The sequence below is a fragment of the Nannobrachium achirus genome (genome assembly GCF_963921795.1).
Source record: "Nannobrachium achirus genome assembly, chromosome: 13".
NCBI classification, from domain to species: Eukaryota; Metazoa; Chordata; class Actinopteri; order Myctophiformes; family Myctophidae; genus Nannobrachium; species Nannobrachium achirus.
The window spans coordinates 53,823,641-53,840,829 of NC_137833.1; the positions used below are offsets into that span (position 1 = coordinate 53,823,641).

Here is a 17,189-nt window from a genome sequence, read left to right on the forward strand (position 1 = left end):
CACTACTGTAACACTCCCCTTCCCTCAATTACCATACATGGAGCTAGATAGCATTTTCAGGTTTTAGACGTTTTTTTATTACTGTTTTTCTAGATTGATATTCCTATGCATTTGTTATATTGTTGTTGATGTACTGACATAATATCTTGCTTATTATAGTGATGTATTACCTGCTTATTGTAAATCGCTTTGGATTAAAAGAGTCTGCTAAAGGCCTAAGCTGTAAACTGTAAACTGTAATGTCTATACAGTATGGTGATAGATTAGGTGCCAGCCAAACACAGATACATCATAAAATCATAGCAGGCAAGAGGTCTCGGTTTGGTCTCAGTTTGGTAGGATAACCCTCTCTACCAAAGGCATGAGGACTTGAGGAGGCAGAACAAACTGGACTTATGCCTATGCCTATTACCTATTTTCTTAAGTTTTTTATATAAAGCTTTTTTTTACTGACTATGTGCTCCGTCTACCTACGTTATTTTTGTCTAGAATGATATTTCTATGCATTTGATGTGCTGATGTTGATGTATTGCCTTGCTTATCGTATTGATGCATTATCATCTTGCTTATTGTATTGATGTATTGATTGTAAGAGCGTCTGATAAATGCCTAAATTGTAAATTGTAATTGGGGTGATCAGTGATCAACTGATCATGTTGCAGTGGAGGACTCAGACTATGATTATTGGATTATTCTCTGTTTGACAATAGGGGAGATTTTTGCTTAGGAAAAGTTAGAACGTTTGTAAGCTGTTTTAGCCTAATTGGCACCAGGATATTTAGCTCATGGACTTGGGAATCATCCCATATTTTACTGCTTTTATTTGTTTCAAGTTGCTTTCATTTTATTGTATTTTATTTTTTGTAATCATTTTTGTAACTTTTACTTTTATACATTTTATTTAATAAATCTTCCTGGAATTATTGGACATTAAGAACCCATCTTGTGCTCATTAACTCTTCCCAGGCCAGTGTATTTCTGGTGAGTAATTATTCTTTTATATTAAATGGCCATTTTCAAATGGTGTAACATTACAAAGTCTGTGGTTATAATAAACATGTTTTAACCTTAAAAGGTCTACACAGTCTCAAAGCTACTAGCAACAGACTGTAAAAAAAGCTTCTTTCCATGCACAATCAGGCACATGAATAATCTGTTTCACATAGAAAACACTGACAAAAACTCCCATATGTACTGGGAGAAATACAACAATGTGCAAAACAAATGTAGATTTTCAATGGCTTCAGGGCTTAAGTTATAATAACCAGAGTAGTACAGGGGAGGAGAATAGAGTATTTTATTTGTTGTTGTATTTATTACAATATTATTAGCAGAGCTTGTCCCGCCCACAGTCAGTGCTCATTGCGGGACGCAAGCGACGACGCTGATTGACCCCTTTCCCCGTCAATCAAGAGGTGTCACAAAGGTCTTTTTTTCCTGAGTCCTGTAACCTCCTCCTCCTGGGTTGACAGGTGTGATGATGACTTCTCCAAACAACAAACAACATCTGAGACGTTTCAACAATTCACCGGCTTTATAACAGCCAACAACCTGGCGTCTTTCACCTAATAGCGTGAAACGCGTTCAGAAATGGAGCTCCTTTTCGCGCATCATTCCTCCGAGAACAAACGTTGAAAAGCAGGATTTTAAAGGACGGGGGAAGCTAGCTAGCAGCTAGCCACAGCCCAGCAGCAAAGGTAGCCATTGTTTGAGTTGTATAGTTGGCTAACGTGCTAACGTTAGCTTGCAGCTTTAGCCTTTTTCGTCAAGCTTTATTGTCCCCGTTTTAACAATATATGATTATAGGACTGCCAGCTATGGGTTTGAACAGTTTATAGTTATAGGTTTGAGACTTTATGGAACAAATAGACCCGCTATATTGTTTTATTATGGCATTTTTGACGTGACTGTTAGCAGTCGTTATAATGGTAGCATGTTAAGATGTGTTGTTGCTAGCTGAAGCTCCATTCATTACTGTTGTAACCAACACCGGTTAGTTTGTTGTCCAAAAACCTGATGGGGAAGAAACGTGAATTTTTGGAAGTTGGGCAAGTTATATGTTGTATTATTTGTTTTAAATACAGCGAGGCGAGCCCAGAATTAAGTTATTATTACAACAACACAGTCTTTGTTTCCAAGGCACTGCATACAGCCAGACACACTCATTGTTGGCTTCAAATAAAATAAGAGTAGCCAATTCATCCAGTCTAGACCAAACTTTGAAATTTGAGGGTCTCCCCTCAACTTCGACAGTGTACAAATAAATGGACCCGTTGATTCCATTAGTAGTAGTACACTGTCAAAGTGACAAGACTTGCAAGGGTCAATTTAGACCCCCATAAAGAAACCCAGAGAGTCCCTGAAATCCACTTTGAGAATCTTCATTTTAGGGACCCCCAGTTTGATATGCTTTTGGCCATGGACCTAGCCTGACACTCAGCCTGAATTTACATTTCGTTTCACTTCATTATTCATTCCCTGAATCGCCAAAACAAAAAGCTAGCGATTCAGGGTCTGGAACTAGGCTACCATGGACCCCCAGTCGATACGATTTTTATCATATCTTTTTATATCATCGATTTTTTTCATATCATCGATTTTTATCAGTTATATGAGATACTTTAATGGTTTCCTGTTGAAATAAGCTTAGTCTTTTCATGGATCTCCTTTTAGTAGACCTTGTACCAGTGAACTGTACCGTCATGAATCTGTACATTTTCCTATGCAAACTTCTAATAAAGCCTTCAATCAATCAATCAATCAATCATCTCTGTTATTATCTCTTCATTATCCAACTGCCTGGGTCCACTTGTTTACCCTCAGATCACAGACCTGGTCCATTTGGTTCCTTTCCTACAACTACTTATTGTGCTTACTATGATCTCCTCCTAATACAATCTTCAACCAATTATTATTATATTATTGCAGTTAACTATGAAAATGGCATATCTTGTCCGTATCTCTGTCACGCTTGACACTGTGGTTCCCCTGACACATCACTGTGACATCACGGGTGACATCACCGTGACACATCCCTATATGGGTTTTCCCCAGAATCCCTTTTATGCCCATATATGGAGACCCCTGATATCATCGATATACATCTCTGGAGCTTGTAGATCGGCTATTTTCAGCAAAGAGCTATCGTGTAGAGAGGAAAAAAAGAGGAAAAAAAGTACAGAGTGAATGTCAAGTTTGTGTTGACACTTCAAGTGGTTAAATATCTGAACATGAATCCAAAATACACTGATGATTGTGCTGTCAAACACTGAAACAATATGGAATATATGAAAAGGTTGTGGGGTCCCTGCTTCATCTCCCACTCAGCTAAGGGGTCCTTGGCCTGAAAATGTTGAAGACCCTTGCACTAGAGCATTGGCTTTCAAAGTGGGGTCCTTGAAGGGATTCCAGGTGGTCCTTAACACAATTATTGATAGTTCAGGAACCAAATGGATACTTGCACGTTTATAACTCTTGTACACTCTGAGAGTTATAAACCTCTGAGTTATTATCTGTGTTTTGTGGATGGGACCAAAACCAAACCATATGGACCCTTGCAGGTCCATTTGGTCCCTTTTGTACACACTCAGTCATGGGGGTCTAAATTGACCCTAACAAGTGTAACTCTGAGTCTGATAGTGTTCAATGGACCCCGATTGGGGGACCTTTACGGGTCCATTTGGTTCCGTTTCAATTGGGAACCACTGACCTACTGAATGTTTCATGATAAAGGTTGCTCTGATGTACCCTTTTGTCATACGATGCCAATTAATTTAGTGTGTGTCACGTTGTGTGTTTTTTCACGTGTGCAGTGCACTCCGGAATTGTTTATTAGAGCCTGGTTGGCAATGCGTTCAGTTACACAACACAATTCTGTTGTGTGTTGCCAAGGAAGTGCCCTGTAGCTACAGCTGGTGTGTGTGTGTGTGTGTGTGTGTGCGTGTGTGCGTGCGCGGCCGCGCGCGCGTGTAAAACACACAAGTTTGGAAATTTGTGTTGGGTAGATTTAAGTCTCTGTTGTAACAATGCTTCTTGGCAGTAATCGTAGGAAAGCCTGTTTATTTCCCCTTTTTAAATGGTGTCCCATTTGTCATTTGCATTTTGTGGGACAAGCAGCACAGCTCAATAAACACAATAAGCGGTTATTGGCATTGGCAGAGAAGATTTGGCAAATGTTTCATGGTTGCTCTTGCAAGCAACCCACAACAGACTCGGCTGTGCCGATCGTCCCACAAAAATGCATGTTCCTGACAAATAGGGCACCATTCAAAGAGGGGAATAATCAGGCTCTCCGACATAGGGATGGGATGATGGGGTGGCATAGCTCAGGGGTAGAGAAACCGTTATTAGAGCACGAAGGGTTCCCAGTTCGAATCCAGGGTCCCCCTGAGAAGAAGAGTCCTTGAGCAAGACTCTGAACCCCTAATTGCTCCCTGTGAGCAGGTTGGTGCCTTGCATGGTTTCCTCCGCCACCGGTGTATGAATGTGTGTGTGAATGGGTGAATGTAATGCACAATCTATGTAAAGCGCCTTGGATAAAAGCGCTATATAAATGCACCATTTACCATTTATGATAATGAGCATTACATGTGACGATTATTGTGACCAAAGTAATTTGCGATTCACAATATTATCTTCAAAATCAAAATATCCCCCCCAACATCCATTATCATGGGGCGGAAACATTTGCCAAAAAATAGTAGATCCACAGTACAGTACAAGCTCACAACACGTCGCGAAGCGTTGTGAGCTTGTCGTTTTTTTTGGCAAAGAGATTTGGTAGAGTAAAAAAAAAATCAAGTATGTTATTTCCAGGTCCATTTTACCAATTATAGAGGGTTTACTGTACTGGATATGCTGCTCTGCAAATAGAAGGTGAATTCATCCCAGTGCACAACAGGATCATTTCGATAACGATAATAGCGATTATCGTCCCTATTTCGACGGTATAAAAAGTTACCGCCAAGATGCAACAGAGACATACAGTAATATAACGCGTGTAAACAATTTATTTGGTTTTTCGCTTTGCTCTTTCATCCACAGCTGTGGTCATTGTCCACGATGTGTGGCCGCTGTGAGGGCAGTGATCAGTGCCCGGCCTCCCTCCCCCCTGCTGCCACCTCCTCCCCGGCCGGACCCCCAACTCCTACTCACACCTGAACCCCTCCCACCACCACCCACTCACCCACGTTCCGTCAGGATGGCCGACAGGAAGGAGCCCCCGTTCTACAATGACGACAACATGGGCACCTTCCACTACAAGCTGCCCTTCTACGAGACCATGGAGCTGTTCATCGAGACCCTGACGGGCACATGCTTCCAGCTGCGCGTGTCGCCCTTCGAGGCCGTCATCTCCGTCAAGGCCAAGATCCAGAGACTGGAGGGTAAAAAGAGAACGCATGTCTAGCATGGTGCAGCAGTTAATCCAACTAATGTTTAAGCCAAGGGTCTTCAACAGGGGGTCCGTGACCCCTAGAGGGTCCTCCAGGGTTACTGCAGGGGGTACTCCAAATCTTTATGTGATAAAGAAACTTTTTCTCCTTTTTTATATTAACCACTTGAACCCTAGTGTCCATATTCTGAGAACTTTAGCCAAAAATAGCAGATCTACAAGCTCACAACGCCTCGCGCTGTGAGGCGTTGTGAGCTTGTAGATCGGCTATTTTCGGCAAAGACATTTGGTGTAGAGGGGGAAATGAGCAGACTAAGTACATAGTGAAATGTCAAGTTACGTATTGACGGTTCAAGTGGTTAAATATCTGAAAACACAAATTGACATGAATCCAAAATACACTGATGATTGTGCTGTCAAACAATGAAACTATATGGAATCTATGAACAGGTTGGGGGGGGTCCCTGCTTCATCTCTCTCTCGACTAAGGGGTTGTTGGCCTGAAAACGTTGAAGACCCCTGCTTTAAGCTATTGTTAAAAAAAGAATAATAGTCGATCCCTATTTTGGGCATGTCGTCTCAGTCCCGACTCGCACTCTAGCAAGTGAAAAGAACCCATCTAAAACTACAACCTTGTAGATCGTCTATTTTTACAATTCTTAAAACCTTTTGAGAAATAAAAAACATGGTTTCTTCCTGTATGACAACCTAAGTTGGACTGATCAAACTGATAACATACAGGCACAGTTATGATTTTAAGCACTGTTTTTTGACCACCTCCAAACAGACTAGGACTCATGATGCACAACATTGAACCAATTTAGTTACTGAATGAATTCAGAACATCTCCTGTTGTTCTCAGCTGTTTATTTTGCCTCTAGGGGGCAGTCATGAGCTGTGTTTGGCATCCTTGTTACATTGTAAGATACTGGGATCTTTGTAGGGTTCCAGTTTTCCCCAGCAAATCCAAATATCAGTTTAACCACTTAAACCATATTTTATACTTACACGGCAATGCAACACTTCTCAAGCTTGTCAATCGACTATTTTTTGCCAACCAATTGAAAATTGTGAAAACCTTGGAACAATTTGGGGGAAAAAAATCTTCTCTTCTATGGAATAGTTTCAGATGGGAGGTGTTTGCAGGCAAATCCATATACATTTTGGGGGTCCTTAGCATGAATGTTTCAGAGAACCACTGTTCTCTACTATGTGATATGGAACTCTGTCTGAACATGTGTTTTCTTTGATCTGTTTGTCTCTAAAGGCATCCCTGTTGCCCAGCAACACCTGATTTGGAACAATCTGGAGCTGGATGATGAATACTGTCTTCATGACTACAGGTGACCTTTAGTAGATTTAATTACTGGTATTTATCCTCACAATTCACTTGTCTTCACACCTACAGGTGACCTTCATCAGTTTAACTCATTTGGAACGGGTACACATTATTGTGTATTATTATTTTATGCTTTAACTATTGAATAATAGCAGATATACAAGCTCACAGCGCGGCTAAATTAGAATTTTGACCCGATTCTATAAGTGTCTTTTAAATCCTTCTAAGCCTATGTTTCTATGTCAGCAATCTGGCCAACCGGCGTCAAAGAAAAGGTCCTTTTAACTTAAATGGAGCTCAGTTGGTCTGTGCTTGAGAGACTACTATGTCAGTGGTTCTCAAACGTTTTCATGTGAAGGACCCCCAAAATGATATGTATTTGGCCACGGACCCACATCTCAAAATATTTAGTTCCAGGGACCACCCAGAAGCAAAATTTGAGTTACAAACGTTCGTTTTGAAAATACATATATTCAAAGATTTGCTCACATTTTCACGACTTTCAAAAATAGCAGATCTACAAGCTCGCAGCGCGCGCTGTGAGCTTGTATATCTGCTATTTTTCACTGGTTAAAGCATTCAATAATACTAGGCCTAATGGGTTAATGAAAAGCAATGTGCTCTTTGGTAGAACTGGTTGACGGTTACATGGCAGAGAATCAGTTGGCAGTAGCACTGTTTGATTTGTCAAAATACGCTGTCACCATTACGGCCACAATTTTAGCAACTGGTCCCTGTAATGTGTGGCCCTCGGGTCAATCCATCTGAGTCTCCCTGGTGTAGACGAATGTTCCCCTTGTTGTCAAGGATTGATTGTGTGTGTGTGTGTGTGTCTGTGTATTGCAGCATTGCAGAGGGCTGCACATTGAAGCTAGTCTTGGCTATGAGGGGAGGCCCCATCAACACCAGGAGAGGTAAAAACTCCACTCCACCCCATGACACATGTATGGGGTACCCATCCCTAGCCTGGCGTTGCTCATACTAATTCCTCACTCAATTGTGAAATGGATTCACAATTAGCCAGTAGCTATGCCCCTCCCCTAAAAGCTTTTGTCCAATGCTAGCTTAGCAACCGGCTGCTTGCCAAGGCAAACCTTGGCAAGCAGGAAGTTATTCTAAGCTAGCATTGGACAAAAGCTTTTTGGGAGGGGCATAGCTACTGGCTAATTGAGTGAGGCCAGACCCATATTCGCCAAGGGCAAGTTTTTTTTCCCAGGCGGATTGGTCTGGTTCCAGGCTAACCCATCCTGGTTATTGAGATTTAGATTATTTTTACTTAAAGAAATAAGAATAAACAACCTTTTTGATTGATAAGACCAACATGCACATACACATACATTAATGTAGGAAAAAAAAATGTTAAAATACGGTGCTGCGAGCTTTCTGCCCCTACAACAGCCATACATAACAACTAAAATGACAGAGACATTCCCAGCTTGAAAGGTATAACATGTTGGTGCATCAGGTTAAAGATGAAGTGCCATGATTCCCTCCCCCATGATTATCAGGTATCATGATTATACTAGGAGGATTTTTTCCAAAAAAGTGTACTGAAAGAGTTAAAATTAGGTTTTTATTTGGCCACACCCACCAGTTCATTAAGTATGCCTGGTTGTCATGGTGGGTGGTGACGACCCGGCTGAAGTTAGCCACACCCACAGTGTTGGGTGAATGGTAAAAGGGGAGGGGATGATTATATGATGTCATTTTGTCTGTGTTTTTGGATCGGCACTTTTGACCCACAAGGTGTCAGCCTTGAGGAAGAAACCCAAAATACAATGGAAATACATAATTGCTCATAACAACCACACCAGGGGGTCTAATGAAGTACTGTCAACCTCCTAGAGACATGAAAACCAGAAAAAGTACAACACTATGGCACAGTCTCTTTAACTCATTCATAGCCAAGCCACGAGTTTCCAGAGTTATTTTTTATTTTATTTTATTTTAAGAAAAAAAATAATAAAAAAAATCCAAAATGCCTAAAATGTATTAGGCATGATCGCAATTGCGAAATTGCATGTTTAGCCCCATAACAAACACATCTTTCAAAATGGCAGCCATGTTTGTTTGTTTTGTTTGACTTTGAAGGCTTCTATCTCATGAATGCCTGAACGGATTTCCAAGCGAATTCTTTTGTTTGAAAGCTGTGAAAATGTACTACACATATGATGCATGATCTAGGCATGGGCGTGCACGATCCGTGCACTAACAATTGATCCGTGCACTAGAAATTTAGGAACGTGGCAGTGAGGAACTTGGGGGCCATTTTGAAAAGGCAATGAATGAGTGAAGAAACCGTAATCATTTAAATCCCAACCCTAGTAACCTTGTGTCTTTGTGGACCCCCTCCCCCTGTCAGTGACCGTGGAGGACCCCATCAAGGATGTGAGTGAGCTGATGGAGGGCACGGGCGGCAGCAGGGAGGAGGGGGGCTGGGAGAAGCCCCTGCCCAACAAGCAGGTCACCTTCCTGGTGTACCGCGACGGCGACCAGCTCAACTTCTTCCGCGTGGTGGACCGAGGAGACGGCACGCTCACCCCTCTCTCTGAGTCTCTGAGGTCAGCTTTCATGCTATCAGTTAGAATGTGTCCGCTTGTATCGCTCATATGGCGCCGTAAATCGGCCTGGTTTTGTCTAGTCCAGGGGTCTTCAACGTTTTCAGCTCAAGGACCCCTTAGTTGAGAGGGAGATGAAGCAGGGACCCCCACAACCTGTTCATAGATTATATATAGTTTCATTGTTTGACAGCACAATCATCAGTGTATTTTCGATTCATGTCAATTTGTTTTTAGATATTTAAACACTTGAACCGTCAATACTTAATAAACTTGACATTCTGTACTTAGTCTGCTCTTTTTCCCCTCTACACCAAAAATAGCCGATCCTCTACACCGAAAATAGCCGATCTACAAGCTCACAACGCCCCTCAGCGCGAGGCGTTGTGAGCTTGTAGATTTGCTATTTTTGGATACAGATTCTCAGAATATGGACTCTATGGGGTTCAAGTGGTTAATATAAAAGGGAGAAAAACAGGTTTCTATCACACAAAGATTTGGAGGACCCCCTGTAGTAACTCTGAGGACCCCCGAGGAGTCCCGGACCCCCTGTTGAAGACCCCTGGTCTAGTCTGTTAGAGGCCTCACACAGGGCAGATATTGCATCAGATCAGATCTCGTGCCCGGGGGGTTTATCGGTGTTCATTTCAAACGACAGCGATCCTCTGTCTTGAATTCGGGCCCGGTATATCCCGCTGTGCCAAGTGAAATATCTGAGACCATTACAAATGAGCCAGATATCCTGGATGACCACCCCTAGCGATCTCGGGCCAGAGTTGATTGGGGAAAAAGTTTTATTTTATTTTTTCTGGCAGTTGATTGAATAAAGAAACAAGGCTCCAGCCTCGGTTCTCAAACTATGTGTCCCGACCCAACGTGGGGTCGCGGAAGGTGCCATGGGCTCGCACATTGACGACCATACTACTGTGTATAACGTCTATTTGCCCTTCAACTATAAAATATATATTGTACACGCAGACACGCATTGTAATTAGGCTATGCTCCCAAATCCATTTTATTACCTTCTGTTTGCATATGCAATGAGTCCTGCAGTGCTGCCAATCTGTTGAAGGTGAAAATCATGGAGGTTTTTTAGCGAGGTGAAACGCCATCAAAAGCCACCTCGAAGATCCAGGTTGGAACTCACTTATATGGAGCTCAAATTAATCATTACATCATTGCGCGAAACTAGGTCAGATAAATAATTAGCGCATCAGTTCCAGGTGGTGGTCCGCTCTCAAAAGTGGCCAAGCTTCTCATCATTGAGAATGCTTGCAGGTGTGCATGTTCAATATAGGAAATTGCCCATTACATCAAAGTGAGCCTTTCTCCGCACAAAAAAAGAAAGAGAGGTTTAAACTTGAACTCAGTCTGTGACTGTCCCACCTTAAGCGCCTTCAACCAACACTGTCAGAGTAGCACTTGTATAGGTCGATTTAGAACCCTTTTAATTTATTAATATATTAGGCTGAGTCGTGAACCTTTTTCATGTAATATCCATCTTCGCGTTCGTTGATAGCCAAAAAAGCAGATACAAGCTCACAATGCACTGTGCCATGGCTGCGTCTACAGAGAACAGATCTGTTATTTTGGGAACATAACCATGCTGCGCATTTTGATGACCAAATAATCCTGTGTGCACTGTAATATTACGTGGGAATGATATACCTTTTTGAACAATAGCCTAAATTGCGTGGTGTTAATGAGTTGTGGTCATACAACACCAAACAAAACAAGAAAAAAGGCCGCACGTAGTAAAAAAGAAAAAAAAAATCCCAAGGAATGTATGTCTCTCTGACTTTGAGTATGATGACATTATATGAATAATAATGTGGCATATAGCATCAACCAGCATTTTAACGGCAACCAGCCAGACATTAAACAGACATGAGCTTAATCAGCTAATAGCAATTATGAATGTCCAAACCTGCGTGCAGTCGCAGAAAAAAAAAAGTTTAACCTCTCGCTTTTTTTTACTGTCCCACCACCTCATCCAAGCATATAGAATAGGGACAGGCCTAGGTTCCTCAATATCATTTAGCTGGGGACCCCCTGGAACTCCCCAAGGACTGGCGGTCCTCTTTGAGGACCAATGAACAAACTGACAGCATGAGAGGCGCAATGATGTGCCCGCAGCCCGCGCGTAAAAGTTTTAAAAAAAAAGGAATGCAATGGAATGTCTCTGACTTTGAGTATCTACATTATATGAATAATGTGGCATAGCATCAACCACCATGATGATAGCCCAATATATTATCTTTTATAAATATAAAAAATATATATTATATATCCCCATGTGTTGTCGTGGGGAAAGGCTTTCGTGAGGTGATAGAATAGGCCTACACTGCATGCCTTGTCGCCAAATGACTGTGCAGAAGAAAAAAAGAAAAGAAAAAAAAAACGCTATAGGCTATAAAGTTTTTGAACAAGTGATTACAACATTTTAGGGAGAAAGTAGGCTAAAGTAAAAAGTAAGTAGGCTAATAATAATAATAAAAGTGTAGGCTATTCTATTGTGAGGTGACAGAATAGCCTACACTCTGCGCAGCCAAGGAGCTGGCTTGATATAATCTGAAGCAATCCTGTACAGACCACAATAATTGTAAAGGATTTGTACCCGATGACCCGAGAATATTCTCGGAGCTTCCGAGGAAGAGCTCCCGAGGCCATAAAAAGCCCATTAACATAATCCAATCGTGTCGGGGTACCGCTCAAACCTAAGACCGAGTCCGGGGCCGACAGAACGATTTTCCCGGGGGGTCATCCCGAAATCTGATCGGGATGACTCGGCCCCGGGATCGGCCCAGTGTGATTGGGCCTTTATGCTGATTTTATTTTGGTCACTTTTTCCATGATTATTTTTCTCTCTCGGAAGAGAGAGAAACTAAAATCGAGAAAAAAAAAACAGTTTGAAAAACAAATGTTATTCAGACAGATGCCAGGTTCATTGCTCTGGGCACTATATTGTTTGCTCTTCTCTCTCTACTTGAGTGTCTAATTAGCTTTTTGTTGACTAGAATTTAACAGGAGTCTTTCCAGCGCTTTAATAAACAAAGAATACATGTTCCGGTGCGACAGCAGTTTCATTAAATCAGAAACAAGAATCAATTTATAAGCTTAAATGTTAGTTACTTGTTTGTCCTGTAACCTTTATGAGTTCTCCGTGATTGGATGAAATTAGGGCTGGGATGCGATTACAAATTTTAATCTAATTAATTACAGGCTCTGTGATTAATTAATTGCAATTAATCGCATTTTAATCGCACATCAATATTTGACCTGAGAAGCATTTTTTTTAAAGTAAAACACATTTTGTTGTATGAGTGAATCAACAAGTGAGTTTTTAAAATCTAAATTTCGCGTCCACTGGGCCAAGCAAAGCGCTCTGATCGGCTACTTCTCTCTTTCGTTTATTGTCTCTTCTTGGTTGGTGCATCGCTATGATCGGTATGCCCGAAAATGAAGGTTCTGTGGTGCAAAAACTAAGTGCGATTAAAATGCGTAATGTTTTTTAATCAGGTTAATTTTCTGTATTTAATTAATTGCAATTAATCAGTTAAAGTTCCAGCCTTAGATGAAATGTTATCACGACCTGAAAACATATTTGGTTTACTAATGAGATGGAGAACCTGGGAGACCCCTGTTACTGAACTATAACTATAAGAATATAGAGTTATTGAACAGCACCTTTTATGCCCAATTTGAAAAATAGCCTATCTACGAGCTTATGATGCGATCACATGGCGATCCTTGTAGGAGGTAATGGGAATGATCGGGTTGTCAGACACAGACCAAAAGTTGTCAGCTTGAAGCACCCAAGGCGCTGCGGCAGAAAAAAAAAACAAGGATTGCGAGGAAGACGAGTGCTCCAGTTTAGGGATGCGGTATCGGTACTCGTGGTATCGGTACTCGCCCCGATACCAGCCTATTTTGCGGTGTCGGTACTCGTCCGATACTGCTCACAAAGCGCCCGAGTACCCTGTGTGTTCTGCCACTTCGCCTTTCTCTCTCTCTCTTAAAGTATCAAAAGTAAAAATATAAAATGTTTGAGCATAGCAGATCCAGAAGATCATGCACAGTACAGGAATTTCCATGGGCTAAACCTGAAAAAAAAAGTGAAATGTGTGGCAGTTGTGCCATGTTCTGGGAAAGCAATGCAATTTAATGTGTTATATACAGCCAGAAAGTGAAGAACATCTGATAAAAATAAACAAAAAAAACGTAATTTAAATACATTTTGTATTATTAATTGTACTCGTATCGGTACTCGGTATCGGCGAGTACTCAAAATGAAGTACTCGTACTTGTACTCGGTCAGCAAAAAAGTGGTATCGGGACATCCCTACTCCAGTTCATCTTTGCCATAGAAATGCGTGGCAGACATAGGGCTGGCAGCTCTGTGGGCACAGCCCCTAATGCCTCATTCACATACAGAAAAGCCAAGCTAATGCTTGGCTTGGTAATTCAATGTAACCTCTATGCAAACCAGCTTTAAACATTTCCAAGCTTTTTTTCAAGCATGGAAAATGTAAAAGCTGGTTCGCATAGAGATTACATAGAATTACCAAGCCAACCATTAGCTTGGCTTTTCTCAGTGTGAATGCAGTGACGGAGTAGCTTGCAGAGTCTTCTGTCTTTCTTGACGTTGCCAGGCCGGTCGGCCTTCGACACGTCCAATTGGCCTGGGAAAGGCACTGAAGCAGCAACAGTCTTGAGCGTTTATTTGCTTCAAATAGACTACTAGAGGCGCCCTAGCGCGTAGAACACATAAACGCGAGATGTTGTAACACGCGGAAAGCTGCGCAATGCCAACAAAAGGCTCTGTTCCCATTGAAAACTATTGCGAAAAACATAGCCAGACACAAAGGGTGCGTTCGGAAATGCGCACACAACGCACTGGTGTGCCATGTTGTCGTTCGTTTATTCGGTGCACTTGGTGCGTTGTCGTTCGGAAATCCAGTGCGCGGCGCACTGGTGTGTTGAGTGCACGCACTGAACAACCCTACTCAGAAGATGGGGTTTGGCGGTGTGGTGGTGTGGTGCGGTGTTCTGATTGGTTGGTTTTCATGGCCGTGTCTCGAATGCTTCTCAGCTGTGAACAATGGAGGAAATAACCGCAAAATACAGCACTTGCAGCTTAATTGGTCGTTTGGGCTTGATAGTTTCACACACATCAACATGTAAATTAACAGCAGGTATGCCAATGTTGTGAATTAGACCTACATCTCCTAATAGCAACGTTACGTTAGCATACTCAGCAACTGCTGCTTTTCAGAAGTTTACCTTCAGAGTTCAGAGTGAAAAAGCACACAGCTGCCTGTTAAAACTGGTCGTTCGTAAATAAGCCACACTGAACGCACTCTCCAACGTCACGCCCACTGCACTCACTACACTGAGCACACACCCGGTGCGGGTTTCCGAACGCACCCAAAGTAAGGTGAGACCGTAGGATAGCCTAATACAGGGGTCTTCAAAGTGGATTCCAGGGACTCTGTGGGTTCCTTTAGGGGGGTCTAAATTGACCCTTACAAGTCTGTAACTCTGTCAGTGCACAAATGGAACCAAATGAACCCGTTAGGGTTCATTTGGTTTACACTGTCAGAGTTAAGGGGAGACCTTGACATTAAAAGTTTGAGAAACACTGGCCTAATAGACTGCTGGCCTAATAGTCTGTTCTTTCTCTGTTTGTAGCGGCGGCTCGCTGTACAACGTGTACACGGAGGACGATGACGTCGGGGACACTTCTGCCGCCGCCCAGCACAGCCTGGAGAACAACATCACCATGAATAAGATGAAGCTGCTCAAAGCTAAGATGGAGGACATGAACCTCAACAAGAAGGTAGGGAGGGAGGCTCACTGAGTATATTTGGCCTCGGGACAGTGTTGTTGTTATTTTATATACACCTGTTTCCGCGAGAATTTACTGAAGAATTATGTGTGGGACACATCCGGAGAACAGCAGACATACAAGCTCACGTCGTGTCACAGATGCAACCAATGTGAGCTTGTAGATCACACTCGGCCGGAACTGCCGCACACCTTCTGCGCAATGCATGATGGGACGTTGGAAACCTGTGTTTATGCTTTTATAAGGACCCCCAAATGATTTAGTCACAGAAAACCATCTGAAAAGAGTTGGTGTCAGGACCGGACTTCCGGTTTTCAGTTCAGTTGAACTTTAAATATATATTGTTTTTCCCAAGATTGAAAAAGAAATCTACAAGCTCACAGCGTGACGCTATGTGCTGCGTATGGTATAGTGATGATTGATTGAAATTCTTTATTACGAGAAACCCCTTGAGATGAAGTATCTTGTTTAACTAAAAGTCCTAAAAACAGCAGTCCTAAAAACAACAAAACAAATATATCAACCAGACCAAAACGCACATAAAACATCATGAAAATGACAACGATATTTGACTCTAAAGCAAGCACAAAAAGAGCAAAAATTACGTTTGCATAATTTTGATTTAAAGGCATGTTTATTTATTATTTGTTCATTTTTTATAAAAGTGTAATAGTGTGATTGTCATGGACATCGTATTATAAGAAGTGCACTTTTGAACATATTGAAAGATATGGTTCGAATAGCAATCGAAACGCGTGTGCATTTCTCTCGCTCAGCCCAAGAAGTCTGCCAAGTTGAAGCCACGCCCCCCTGTCAGCCCGCACCCCTGCGGCGGCTCGTTGGGCCCGCCCCCCGGCGCTCGTCACCACCACCACCATCATCACCACCACCGCCTCTTCCACGCCCTCCCATTGGTCAGCCAGTCGCGCCACTCCAGCTCCGGCACACAACTACCTCCAATCAGGGACCACCAACACCACCGCGAGCCCGCGGAGCCTCCCGTCGTCGCCTCTGCGTCCTCCTCCTCCGCCCACCTGTCCGTCTCCAGGCGGGCCCCGCCCCCCTCCTTCTCGGCCTCCTCGTCCTGTTACATGCTGCAGGAGGAGGAGGAGGCGTGTCCTCCCGTGGCCCGCCCCCCTCCCAAGGTGTCCCGGCTGGACGTGGGCGGAGCCAGGCTGATGAGGGACTGCGTGTACCCGCAGCTTCCTCCCCTGGCCACCAGGGGGCAGCCTGAAGGTTTGTATTGTTTTTGAAGCGGTGGAAACCGCTTCCAATGAATGGCTTTGTGTGTATCACGCCCATATATGGTCATTTCAGTCCAGAATGAACAGGCTTTTTCAAAAACAGAATGTCCGTTACCTTATGTCCATATATGGTCACTCCAGGCCAGAATGAACAGGTTTTTCCTGTCCCGTATGTGTAAAATATCAGTCCAGAATGAATAGGCTTTTTCAAAAAGCAAAATGTGTGTCCCATGTCCATATATGGTCATTTCAGTTCAGAATGAATAGGCTTTATATGTCCTGTACATCTAGAATATGTGTGCGGTGTCCCTCCCGGTCAGATGAATGGATACTTTGAGGATTGGTCAAGCTTCACATGATAATTTGGCCTTCAGGGTTTATCTGTCTTATTTAAACACTTTATATTTATTTATGTATTTATTTAATTACAAATTCTTATTTTAATGTATGTGTTTTAATCTATTTTATTTTTTAAACCTATTATACCAACTGTCATACCAGCTCTCCAAATACATTCAGAATAGAAGTTTTATCTGTCCACCGCTTCAATTCGAACCGAGGTTTGATTTTCTTTTTCCTTGACCCAAAATGTGCCAGATACGTGCTCACATAGATATCAAAGGGGGCTTGAGCCCCTGCCCTTTTATTCATCTGTAAAAAAGTGCCCTCTCAAGACAATAAATGCAGTTTTCACTATGGTGAAAGAAACGCAAATGCCCTCTTTCCATGTCATACCTGAAGGCAGCATTCAAGAGAATTGCCTTATCCAAACTCTCCTGAATTTTAATGCAGCATCTTATGTTGAAAG

General features: G+C 42.4%; 1 protein-coding gene across 1 annotated transcript in view; it reads left to right on the plus strand.

Moving 5' to 3' along the window:
* The first annotated feature begins 1,475 nt into the window (after window positions 1-1,475).
* Window positions 1,476-17,189, plus strand: part of zfand4 (zinc finger, AN1-type domain 4) — a 42,598-nt gene continuing 26,884 nt past the window's right edge. The window contains exons 1-7 of the mRNA XM_080740384.1: window positions 1,476-1,697; window positions 5,044-5,384; window positions 6,660-6,735; window positions 7,578-7,645; window positions 9,094-9,292; window positions 14,981-15,128; window positions 15,914-16,373. Coding sequence (XP_080596510.1) covers window positions 5,201-5,384; window positions 6,660-6,735; window positions 7,578-7,645; window positions 9,094-9,292; window positions 14,981-15,128; window positions 15,914-16,373 — 1,135 coding nt within the window. The 5' untranslated portion in view covers window positions 1,476-1,697; window positions 5,044-5,200. The remainder of the gene's footprint in view (window positions 1,698-5,043; window positions 5,385-6,659; window positions 6,736-7,577; window positions 7,646-9,093; window positions 9,293-14,980; window positions 15,129-15,913; window positions 16,374-17,189) is intronic.